The 13438-nt window shown below is 44.2% G+C and overlaps 1 protein-coding gene across 1 annotated transcript in view; it reads right to left on the bottom strand.

Moving 5' to 3' along the window:
* CSPG4 (chondroitin sulfate proteoglycan 4) overlaps positions 1-7321 on the bottom strand; it is a 106861-nt gene extending 99540 nt beyond the window's left edge. Inside the window, exon 1 of the mRNA XM_044279856.1 lies at positions 7225-7321. Within this exon, the coding sequence (XP_044135791.1) occupies positions 7225-7297 (73 nt within the window). The 5' untranslated portion in view covers positions 7298-7321. The remainder of the gene's footprint in view (positions 1-7224) is intronic.
* Positions 7322-13438: the final 6117 nt, after the last annotated feature.

Raw genomic sequence — 13438 nt, 5'->3', positions numbered from 1 at the left:
ACCATGCTTTGCAACACATTAAGACTTTTAGTCTGTCCTCCGTCATTGGTATGTGGGGGAAGGGAAGTTCACCGAGTACTGTTTAGGCTGGGTTCAGACCTGAGTGTACTGAACGTACGCTCTGTATGCGCGATTGTATGGGCGTTTGCATTCGCGCATACAGAGACAAGCGAACGCCCATTGTCACCCGTTCCCGCTGAAGTCTATGTACGGGAACGCGCGACAAGACGCCCCAAAGAAGCTCCTGTACTTCTTGGGGCGTCGGGCGTTTTACAGCGCGGTCGTACGCGCTGTAAAACGCTCAGGTGAGAACCATTCCCATAGGGAATCATTGGTTCTTGCCTGTTGAGCGTTTTACAGCGCGTAGGAACACACTGTAAAACGCTCAGGTCTGAACCCAGCCTTAGGGTTGTCTCATTTTAGGGTCAATACCTGGAATAATTCACCTTACATTTTTTCATACTATAAATTGTCTAAATCCTTATGATTTTGACATAATCCCAGTGGCAAATTTGCATTTATTGCTGTTTATGCAATGGTTCAGAGTTAAAACTCTGAGGGGGTTTATTCCCGAGATGCATTGGAAAGACAGTGACTTAGGCTAGGGCTACACGACGACATGTGTCGCGCGAGAATAAGTCGCGCGAAACATAGTGCACAACTACACTGCAACATTTTGTCGCAGTAATGTCGCACTGCAATTTCTATAATGATAGTCTATGGTGTCGCACTGCGACTGCGACGCGACAGTCGCAGAAAAATCAATTTTGGATGGGTTTTTTGCAACTGTGGTTTCGCAGTCACAGCATGTCGCATGTCGCAGTGCAAACACCATAGACTATCATTATAAAAATTGTCTTGTAGCCCTAGCCTATATGGGTGAATGTTGTAGCACAGCATTAAATATACCCTGTGATACACCACATTTACTGACCTAACAGGCCAAAAAGAAAATTGAAATGATATAGGATAAGGGGACATTCTTTACATGTGGAGGAAATGCAATGTAGACATCAATATAGGAAAGGATTCTTTAGGCTGGTTTCACATCTGCAGCGTGTATTCCAGCTGAGAACAGCCCGACGGAACTCTCCAGATCCGGCGCTCCCAGATGCGTATAATGGGGACCAGCGGAGATAGGGCGGCATTCTGGCAAAATCGCTGAGAATTGGCTGAACACATACTGCTGCACACTGCGTTTGTGTCTGGCCAATTCCCAGCATTCTCTGCCGGATCAGGTAGCCACATCTCTGTGCCGCAGATATGAAACTAGCCTCAGGGCTCATTCAGACAGCCATAGTGTTTTGCAGTCCGCAAATGGCGAATTTGCAAAACACGGTTACTGGCGGCGCGAGTACCACATTTTGCGGACCGCACATGGTGGCCCTATGATAGAAATGACTATAAAAGACTATAAAAATTGCGGACAAGAATAGCACATGCTCTTTCTTTCTTTTGGGGCCGCGGAACAGAACTACGGATGAGGACAGTATACAGTGTGCTGTCCGCATCTTTTGCGGCCCCATTGAAATGAAAGGATCCGCACCCGTTCTGCAAAATTGCGGAATGGATGCCGACCCATTCATACGGCCATCTGAATGAGCCCTTACAGGTAGAGTAGTCAAACAGCGGTAGTAATGGCAGGTAATATGTCATCATACGTTAGCTGGACGCTTATTTAATGATATACAGATAATTGAGATAAAGGTTAAACATGATGGTTTTCTGTATTTTTTTGAACCTATGTAACTATGAATCACAGCAATCTTTCTGGAGTTTTATACAGTTTTCTCTGACTGGGCTTCATTTTTTTCAAGAGTGTTTGTTCCTATGGCAAGCTGCCTTGTCGCTGCAATAGTCTGTCAAGCTGCAATGTTTTGAGGTAGGTTAGTGATACTGCCTGAGCAGTCTAAGGCCCCTTTTTACATGGGCGAGTTTTCCGTGCGGGTGCAATGCGTGAGGTAAATGCATTGCACCCGCACTGAATCCAGACCCATTCTCTTTAATGGGACTGTGCAGATAAGCTGTGATTTTCATGCATCACTTGTGCGTTGCGTGAAATTCGCAGCATGTTCTATGTTCTGCGCTTTTCACGCAACGCAGGCCCCATAGAAATGAATGGGTCTGCAGGAAAATCGCAAGCACGTGTGGATGCGGTGCGATTTTCACGCATGGTTCCTAGGAGATGATAGGGATGAGTAACCCCGGACCCCATTAAAGTAAATTCACTGTATTATTTTCCCTTATAACGTGGTTACAAGGGAAAATAATAGCATTCTTTATACAGAATGCTTACTAAAATGTCAATTGAGGGGTTAAAAAAATAAATAAATTAACTCTCCTCATCCTCTTGTTCGCGCAGCCGGCATCATCTTCTTTCTTCTTCTTTCAGGACCTGCAAAAGGACCTTTGATGACGTAATCCATGTAGTGAGCACGGTGACATCAGCACAGGTCCTGCTGAAAGAAGATCTTGATTCACCAGGACCTGCGCTGACATCACCGCGCTCACCACGTGGTGAGCGCGATTACATCATCAAAGGTCCTTTTGCAGGTCCTGAAAGAAGAAGAAAGAAGACGATGCCGGCTGCGCGAACAAGTGGATGAGGTGAGTTAATTATTATTTTTTTTAACCCCTCAATGGACATTTTAGTAAGCATTCTGTATAAAGAATGCTATTATTTTCCCTTATAACCATGTTAAAAGGGAAAATAATAAAATCTACAGAACACCTAGCGCAAACCCGAACTTCAGTGAAGAAGTCCAGGTTCGGGTCTGGGTACCACATTCAGTTTTTTATAGCGTGCGTGCAAAACACATTGCACCCACGCGATAAAAACTGAACAACGCAACCCAAAACTGACTGAAATTGCGTGCGCACTCGCGCGGGTTTCCCGCAATGCACACGCGACGCATCCGGAGCACATACGGGACACCCGTGTGAAAGAGGCCTAAGTCTTAGGGCTCGTGTACATTGACGTATTATGGCTCTATGATAACCAACGAATTCTATGCAGCCACAGTACCGCACCCTTTCAAGTGCATTGGGCCTTACTGTACCCCCTATACCTCTATTTCCCTGTGCAGACATGCAGATTTTTTCCTGTTGGATTCCACATGGCATGCTCCACGACACTCCATGTGTATGCCTATGTGAGCTCCCACGATCCCACCCACCAGAGAGGCTGGCGCCTTTTCCTATAGGGTGCAAGCATGACGACCACTGCTGCTGGACTCCAGGGTGATCGTAACCATGGAAACGAGCACTGTATAATGTGATGGAAAAATGAAGCAATGTAGACAATCACAATACATTAGTAAGTGCCTTTTTCAACTTTCTCTACATGATAAGTGCCGTTTGCTGAAGTGAGACAACCCCTTTAATGCCAATTACAAACCACCATCTTGCAATGTTAGCCCACACGTTTATTACATTTTATATCTGCCAAAATACTCTGTGACAGTGGTATGGGGTTTATATTTATACTATGGCATCAGTTATCGTGTCTAGCCACACTATATTATAATAATGTATAATAATGGAACTTTAAATTACGGAAACAACAATTTTCCAATTTTTTTTTGTAATGATCCAATTATCCATTTATAGTACACATGCTTATTCCATCATTGAGGCACATCTAACTAAGGCAACATATTGTATTCTACTTGTAAGGCTTCATGCACACGACCGTTGTGTGCATCCGCGTTCGTTCCGTCATTTTTCACAGTTTAGCGGAGGTCCCATTCATTTATATGGAACTGTGAAAAAAAACTGATAGTCCTCCATTTTTTCTCCGCGTCAGAGATCCGTGATTCCAGTCCGTCCCAAAAATATAACCTGTCCTATTCTTGTCAGTGGAAAACGGAGGACGGACCCATTCAAGTCAATGGGTCCGTCAAAAAAAAAGGATGCACAACTGGTATGTCATCCGTGTCCGCGTCCGTGTCCGTTTTTTTCTACAAGACCTTGGTGCAATAAAATTACACTTTTCATTAACCTTCGTTTTTTTTCCCCGTCAGACAAAAAAAAAATGAAGACACAAGGAAACACAACTGAAGCAAAATCGGACACGGACCGCTGTAGCCAAATCACTGACAGTGAAAAAACACGTTGTGTGCATGAGGCCTATATGTGAGAACATCATACCTGTACATGCACTTGTAGATTAAAAGAGCTGGGGAACAGGTGCATTATACATCCTATCTGGTCTATTACTTTTCAATGAATGTGTCCAAGAATGTGCTTTTCCATTATCTATTCAGAAGTGTTTACTTCCATAAAAGCCTAGGGGTTTCAACAAGTTATTATACTAACGCAATAAGGAAGAATAAATTAATAGTCCGTGTATGCAACAAGCATCAGGACCATGATGGTTGGGAGCCACATGCCAACTTCTCCTAGTCTGAGGAGAACAATTCTAAGACACTTTCTAGCTGGCACTTGTTCTCTGTAGTGTAGGGAGCAAAGCAGTAGTTAAGTATTTGTTATCCCATAGGGATCACTCTGGATTTCCATTAAGGCATTTGGCACTGATATATCTCTACTTTTTAGTCGCTTCCTGTAAATAAAAAGGTCTCTACTGTCTCATTCAAAGTGCATGGACGTTTAGTGAAATCTGAGACGTGATACCAAAAACATATGCAATGATTACAATGTGCAAGTTATTACCAAATGTTGCCAGTCTTAATGAGACCATAGGGCTAGTTTAGGAAGAAGAATAAATGGCTAAAACCAGAAATATCTGCCTTGTTGTTTTGAGGACCAGACATGAGATTGCTTTGCAAATTAGGCTCTTTTCACGTTGTGTCTGCAGTTTTAGTCCAAAGTTTTCAGGAGAATCTCTCGATGGAAACCTTGGATGTATATATGTAAAATGTATCCATCCATCAACCATAGTAAAAACAAAACAAAACATATACTGCATGCATGGTACTCATACGGTAAATGTACACTGCTGACACACTGTGAAAAGACCCTTAAAAGGGTTGTTCATCTTCAGAGGCCTACCTACCCAACCCCCCCATGGCGCTAGAACTATGGAGGGAAGCATACTTATCTGGCCTAAGGTCCCACAGAGCCACTGCCTCGCTCAGGTCTCAGCGTTTTAACATCCGAGGAGCGTCATGAGGCCACTGCAGTGACATGTCCCTCATGCATCATGTCACTAGGATACGTGAGATATGGGGGACATGTCATCACTGTGACCAGTCATTAGCTGCAGTGGCCAAATGACCTACGTCAAACTAGATCTTGACATGCAGAGACAGGATCGAGGTAGCAGGCAGACGGATGGAGCCAGAACCCAGCGACAGGGAGCAGGCAAGTATGCTTCCCTCTGCAGGTTCGTTGACATAGGGGTGTCTAGCAGAAAGGCCCCTGAAAGTGAACAACCCCTTTAATGATCATCAAGGAATGTAAGAAAAATGGTCTGTTTTTCCAAGAAACAGGAGGTTTCCTTAACTGCAATGGGGATGAGCAACAATACCAGATACAGACTCTTGACAATAATAGCGCTGTTTCTAGAAAGGAAAGTTCATTTTTTTTTTCTAATCTTGGTCTTCCCCCTCAATGTCTCATTGACATTATATTAAATTATTGACTAATCTACACAGACCAGTTATTGTAATACACATGGAGGCATAGATGCCTGCCTCAAGACACCTTTGTATGAAATAGTCCTAACACTAGAATAAGTGAAGACATGATGCGTACTGGGAGGTCTGAAGTCAAGCAGACCTTTAGTGGGGCTGGAATAATTCATATATGTCAGCTCTACCTTCAAAATCTAAAGATGAATCTGTATGACAGAGAGCAGAACTAATAAGAGATAATTATCACTTGTAGTGGAAGGGCCAAGTCATACAGAAGACTTTTATTAGAAATGGTCACAGTGACTTATCTTAATTTTGGATCTGAAACATTTCCACAGGAAATTAATTAAATGTTACAAACTATAAGTGGCGATGCCATTAATGATACCACCCAAGGTTGCGTCATGCCTCTGTCTGTTCTGTGTGGTTATACCGCTATAGCTTTTTCACAATGTCTTCTGTGTCTGGTACCTTGCAAGGGGACACAGTCTGACAGTATCTAGATCTACTGTCTACTGCAGTTAAAATAGTTTTGAACATGATGAAGAAGTAAAGCATGGGAGACCCAGGTGTACTTTAAAGTGTGCTGGTCTTCCAGCTGTTGAAAAACTACAACTCTTATCATGCCCTCATAGCTTCAGGCTGTCAGAGCATGATGGGAGATGTACTTTTGCATTATCTAGAGAGAACCAGGTTGAGAGACTAATACACTTGTATTATCTACAAAGTATGAAGTGTAAGGTTTAGGGTAAAGGGTAAGGTCAATGGAAGTATAATAAGCCAATAGAAGAAGAAGAGGGAAGAAATTTCTACTATTCTATAACACGAAATAAAAGAGGGACATGAAATGAGTTAAGTGTAAGAATGATTATGGACCACAATTTTCCATGGCTGTATATATTGTGATCACCATGGATACACATAAACAGAGTGACTTTTAAGAGAAGCATGAAGAATGGTATGACATAACAGTTTAGACTATCATCTTGAAAGAGGGAAGAACAGGTATGCCTACTGGAACTGATCCTACAACAAATGACCATTACAATAATTCAGGAAAGCACTCGCTCTGCATAATGAAGGCTATGTGCACTTATCGATCTCATTGAGGGTGATTATAACAACACCGGGGACTAAGAAATGAATAAATGAATGAATAGATAAATGTATGGGACTAAGAAATGAATAAATTAATGAATAGATGAATGTATGAACGAAGGAGTAACTGAGTAATAAGTATGTGGCCTTTAGCATGTACCTATGCAATGACACATAGGTAATGGCATCCATGAATATTGTAGAGAAGAGCGATATTGGTCTAGGATACAGGAGCAAAATCAAATGTATATTCCAAGAGGAACGAGAAATAAAACCAACCTAAAGAAAATGTCATAGATTGCGGTAGTGTAGAATAGGACATAAATAAGGCAGCAACCATAAAGCTTTGCATGAAATACATTGGAGGACCAGCAGTTCAAATTCTGGAGAGGGAAACCTAGGCTATTACACTAGATGCAGAATGAAAGAGAGGTTCCAGCAAAGTTTCTGCCTGCTGTATTCCTTTTATATGAATGCGTGCATATCGTCTCTTCGTTATCCCTTTGTGACCCTCATCCCCCAAGCAATTTACCTTCAGATCCCATGTCTTGAAGAACTCCCCCCAGAAGAAGCAGAAGCAGCAAACGGTGTCCTCCAGCCATCATAAAGCTACTGCTGACTGCAGAGACAAAATGAGTGTGAGAGGGACTCACGTTACACTGGGGTCCCACCCTGTCTGCTTAACCCCTACACCACACACACCATATAAGAAAGTTTGCTCTAACTCAGCGTATAACGTAGCCGTTTTACAACGTACCAATCATAACGGTGCTTACAGTTTAACTATTTGTAAGCTAGAGTGGAAAAACACTATGACTTAGAGAAATATTAGAGACACACAGCTGCGTGCATTTTATATTGACATACAGTACAGACCAAAAGTTTGGACACACCTTCTCATTCAAAGAGTTTTCTTTATTTTCATGACTATGAAAATTGTAGATTCACACTGAAGGCATCAAAACTATGAATTAACACATGTGGAATTATATACATAACAAAAAAGTGTGAAACAACTGAAAATATGTCATATTCTAGGTTCTTCAAAGTAGCCACCTTTTGCTTTGATACCTGCTTTGCACACTCTTGGCATTCTCTTGATGAGCTTCAAGAGGTAGTCACCTGAAATGGTCTTCCAACAGTCTTGAAGGAGTTCCCAGAGATGCTTAGCACTTGTTGGCCCTTTTGCCTTCACTCTGCGGTCCAGCTCACCCCAAACCATCTCGATTGGGTTTAGGTCCGGTGACTGTGGAGGCCAGCTCATCTGGCGCAGCACCCCATCACTCTCCTTCATGGTCAAATAGCCCTTACACAGCCTGTAGGTGTGTTTGGGGTCATTGTCCTGTTGAAAAATAAATGATGGTCCAACTAAACGCAAACCGGATGGAATAACATGCCGCTGCAAGATGCTGTGGTAGCCATGCTGGTTCAGTATGCCTTCAATTTTGAATAAATCCCCAACAGTGTCACCAGCAAAGCACCCCCACACCATCACACCTCCTCCTCCATGCTTCACGGTGGGAACCAGGCATGTAGAGTCCATCCGTTCACCTTTTCTGCGTCGCACAAAGACACGGTGGTTGGAACCAAAGATCTCAAATTTGCACTCATCAGACCAAAGCACAGATTTCCACTGGTCTAATGTCCATTCCTTGTGTTCTTTAGCCCAAACAAGTCTCTTCTGCTTGTTGCCTGTCCTTAGAAGTGGTTTCCTAGCAGATATTCTACCATGAAGGCCTGATTCACACAGTCTCCTCTTAACAGTTGTTCTAGAGATGTGTCTGCTGCTAGAACTCTGTGTGGCATTGACCTGGTCTCTAATCTGAGCTGCTATTAACCTGCGATTTCTGAGGCTGGTGACTCGGATGAACTTATCCTCTGCAGCAGAGGTGACCAGGGGCTGACTGGCAACTTTTGGCCCAGGGGGCAAGTAACACCCAGAGGCCCACTGAGCCAACCCCCCCCCCCCCCAACTTTCGTCAGCCATGTAAATTAGAACACAGTAAAACAAAATAAACTAGGCATGCTCCGATATATCGGCCGCCGAAACACATCAGCCGAAAATTGCATTTTTGGTATAATGCCGAAAGTGTCATTTTCTGGCTGATACAGTGTTGCATCCGTGTATTCTCTCCTCCCCGCTGGGCGCTGCTCTGTGTCCCCCCCATGACACTTGATGACTTTTGCAGGAGAAACTGTATATTGTGTAGCACAGTGTAGGCTATATGTGTATAACAAACATATTTCATTTGAAAACTTACAGTTACTTGACCCTTGGGGATCTCGGACGCCACTTCCACACTTTGGCCGGGGGCTCGGCGGAGCTGATGTTGTGTTTTATCCTAATGAGAAAGATTTCATAATACGGATTTGGAGAAGGGGCAGAGGGGTCACAGAGCAGGGAGAGGCTGGGGCTGCTACTAGGGGGTCATACCATGGGGGAGTAATAAAGCCCACCATAATGCCCCACCCCCCCAGTAGAAATAATTCTCCTTATAATAGACAGTGCACAAAATACCCCCTTGTAATATCCCCAGTTGAGCTAATGTCCCCATAGTGCCCCCTATAATGTGCCAGTAGCCAGATAGGGCCCCCCTATAATGTGCCAGTAGCCACATAGGGCCCCCCTATAATGTGCCTGTAGCCATATGCCCCCCCATAATGTGCCAGTAGCCATAGGTCCCCTATAATCTGCCAGTAGCCATAGCCCCCCTATAATCTGCCAGTAGCCATAGCCCCCCCTATAATCTGCCAGTAGCCATAGCCCCCCCTATAATCTGCCAGTAGCCATAGCCCCCCTATAATCTGCCAGTAGCCATAGCCCCCCCTATAATCTGCCAGTAGCCATAGCCCCCCTATAATCTGCCAGTAGCCATAGCCCCCCCTATAATCTGCCAGTAGCCATAGCCCCCCCTGTAATCTGCCAGTAGCCATAGGTCCCCCATAATGTGCCAGTAGCCATAGGTCCCCTATAATCTGCCAGTAGCCATAGCCCCCCTATAATCTGCCAGTAGCCATAGCCCCCCTATAATCTGCCAGTAGCCATAGCCCCCCCTATAATCTGCCAGTAGCCATAGCCCCCCCCCTATAATCTGCCAGTAGCCATAGCCCCCCCTGTAATCTGCCAGTAGCCATAGGTCCCCCATAATGTGCCAGTAGCCATAGGTCCCCCATAATGTGCCAGTAGCCATAGGCCCCCCCTATAATCTGCCAGTAGCCATAGGCCCCCCACTAATGTGCCAGTAGCCAGATAGGGCCCCCCCACTAATGTGCCAGGAGTAGCCAGATTGTGCCCCCCTGCCCCCCACCCCCCTCATAAAGTGCCAGCCCAGTAGTCTACTGGGCTGGCACTTTATGAGGGGGGTGGGGGGCAGGGGGGCACGGGGGCACAATCTGGCTAGTGGTGGCTACTCCTGGCACATTATAGGGGGGCCCCCCCCTAATCTGGCTACCACTGGCAGTAGTAGCCAGATTAGGGGGGGGCCCCCCTATAATGTGCCAGGAGTAGCCACCACTAGCCAGATTGTGCCCCCTGCCCCCCACCCCCCTCATAAAGTGCCAGCCCAGTAGTAGACAGATAGGGACAAAAATAAAGAAAAAAAAAAAAAATGTCAGTCAGACATACTTACCTCCCTGCTTCTCTGGACTACTCCGGTCCCGCCTCCAGCCAGGCGCCAGCACACACTGCAATCACTTTACGGCAGCGGCTCAGTTAGGCCGCAGGACCGGCGCAGGTGGCGCGATGACGTCATCGCGCCGCCTGCGCCGCCTGCGCCGGTCCGGCGGCCTGTCTGATAGGCTGCCGCAACACGCCTCCACTGCTCCCCTGCTCCCCGTCTCCCTGGCATAAAGCGGATGTTTATTCCGGCCCGGCCGGCCGGCCGGGACAGCAATCCAGGGAGGCCCGGGGGGCAATTGCCCCCCTGCCCCCCGGCCCAGTCCGCCCCTGGAGGTGACTCTTGGTCTTCCTTTCCTGGGGCGGTCCGCATGTGAGCCAGTTTCTTTGTAGCGCTTGATGTTTTTTGTGACTGCACTTGGGGACACTTTCAAAGTTTTCCCAATTTTTTGGACTGACTGACTTTCATTTCTTAAAGTAATGATGGCCACTCGTTTTTCTTTATTTAGCTGCTTTTTTTCTTGCCATAATACAAATTCTAACAGTCTATTCAGTAGGACTATCAGCTGTGTATCCACCTGACTTCTCCACAACGCAACTGATGGTCCCAACCCCATTTATAAGGCAAGAAATCCCACTTATTAAACCTGACAGGGCACACCTATGAAGTGAAAACCATTTCAGGTGACTACCTCTTGAAGCTCATCAAGAAAATGCCAAGAGTTTGCAAAGCAGTAATCAAAGCAAAAGGTGGCTACTTTGAAGAACCTAGAATATTACATATTTTCAGTTGCTTCACACTTTTTTGTTTGGTATATAATTCCACATAGTTTTGATGCCTTCAGTGTGAATCTACAATTTTCATAGTCATGAAAATAAAGAAAACTCTTAGAATGAGAAGGTGTGTCCAAACTTTTGGTCTGTACTGTATGTGTGTACAATACTATGGAGTATAGGAAAAATGTGTCCTATGAGGCTAACAATGGTTGTGATATTGACGGGTATAGGAATATTTTACTCTGATGTCTCCTACTATGTAGTTTATCATCTTCTTTGTACATTAAAAGTGATTTTAAAATAATTTTCAATTTTATAATTTTATTTTTTACATTTTTGCCCATATAAATGTAAATTCATATAGATATGAAGCCAGGAAATATTCATAGTGGCTACTGAATCACATTCAAGAAATATTGACATGACAGTTTCTGTTTTCGGCAGCTTACTTTTTCAGCTTTACTGTATAGACTGGGAAAGAGTCAGCAGAATCAGCTTATTGAAATCATAGGGCAGAATGATAGTTGACAGCTCTGTTGTGCTGCCTGAAGGCTTAGATAAGGCTTTGTCATGCTGTGTCTGCAGTGCCAGTTTAAGATTTCTATCAGGAGGACAGAAACCTTGGTTAAATACACTGCCTGTCCCAAAAAAAAGTTGCCACCTGGATTTAACTAAGCAAATAGGTATGAGCCTCCTATTTGATAATTACTGCATGGGCGATTATCATTCTGCTGGCAATAAGTTATTTAAACCCAACTGGTGCAATGAGTTGCTTCTCATTTCTTAAACAACCATGTCGAAAGACACATCTCGTGGTCGTGGAAAAGATGTTAGTCTGTTTGAGAAGGGTCAAATCATTGGCATGCATTAAGCAGAGAAAACATCTAAGGAGATTGTAGAAACTACTAAAATTGGGTTAAGAACTGTCCGACGCATTATTAAAAACTGAAAGGATAGTGGGGACCCATCGTAGGAGGAAGAAATGTGGCGGGAAAAAAATCCTGAATGATCGTGATCGGCAATCACTTAAACGTTTGGTGAAATCAAATCGAAGAAAAACAACAGTAGAACTCAGGGCTATGTTTAATAGTGAAAGTAAGAGCATTTCCACATGCACAATGCGAAGGGAACTGAAGGAATTGTAACTGAACAGCTGTGTAGCTGTAAGAAAACCACTAATCAGTGAGGAAAACGAGAAAAAAAGGCTTCAATTTGCTAGGGAGCATAAAGATTGGACTCTGGAGCAATGGAGGAAGGTCATGTGGTCTGATGAGTCAAGATTTACCCTGTTCCAGAGTGATGGGCGCATCAGGGTAAGAAGAGAGGCAGATGAAGTGATGCACCCATCATGCCTAGTGCCTACTGTACAAGCCTGTGGGAGCAGTGCTATGATTTGGGGTTGCTGCAGTTGGTCAGGTCTAGGTTCAGCAACAGTATGTGCTCCAAGAATTAGGTCAGCTGACTACCTGAACATACTGAATGACCAGGTTATTCCATCAATGGATTTGTTCTTCCCTGATGGCACGGGCATATTCCAAGATGACAATGCCAGGAGTCATTGGGCTTAAATTGTGAAAGAGTGGTTCAGGGAGCATGAGACATCATTTTCACACATGGCTTGGCCACCACATCGTCCAGACCTTAACCCCATTGAGAATCTTTGGGATGTGCTGGAGAAGGCTTTGCGCAGCAGTCAGACTTTACCATGATCAATGCAAGATCTTGGTGAAAAATGAATGCAACACTGGATGGAAATAAATCTTGTGACATTGCAGAAGCTTATCGAAACAATGCCACAGTGAATGCGTGCCGTAATCAAAGCTAAAGGTGGTCCAACGAAATATTAGAGTGTGTGGCCTTTTTTTTTGGTGGCGACTTTTTTGTTTTGGCCAGGCAGTGTACATTTAATAAATGATTGGCATCTGTCACCTATAGGAATTGTCATAGCATGGCACATGTTTTTCTTTTACAGGATAGCTCTGTTTGGAATAGTGCAGTCTGCTGTACTATTCCATCCAGTAAAATAACAGATACGCCAGTGGATGCCGCTGAATGGGGGCCAAAAGAACACTCTTTTTACTTGTATAATGGGGATCTATGGGTCAATTTCACATATGTTGCAATAGCTTTACAGGCTCATATGGTAGACATAAACTGTAGACAGAGTGCGAATATCCTACCACAGCATGCACAAATATGTGGTTCTATGTGCACCTGTCACTCCAAGGTATCTGGGGGAGAGGGCTGTACTCCGGCAATGATTTATGGAAAGGACATATTGTATTATTTATATATTACTAACATTATCCTGTTAGATTATTTCATGATGATTTTTATATAGATGAATAACAGG

The sequence above is a fragment of the Bufo gargarizans genome, chromosome 2 (assembly GCF_014858855.1).
Source record: "Bufo gargarizans isolate SCDJY-AF-19 chromosome 2, ASM1485885v1, whole genome shotgun sequence".
In the NCBI taxonomy this organism is placed as follows: domain Eukaryota; kingdom Metazoa; phylum Chordata; class Amphibia; order Anura; family Bufonidae; genus Bufo; species Bufo gargarizans.
Note: the sequence above shows the minus strand (reverse complement) of the source record. Positions and strands in the feature narration are given on the sequence as shown.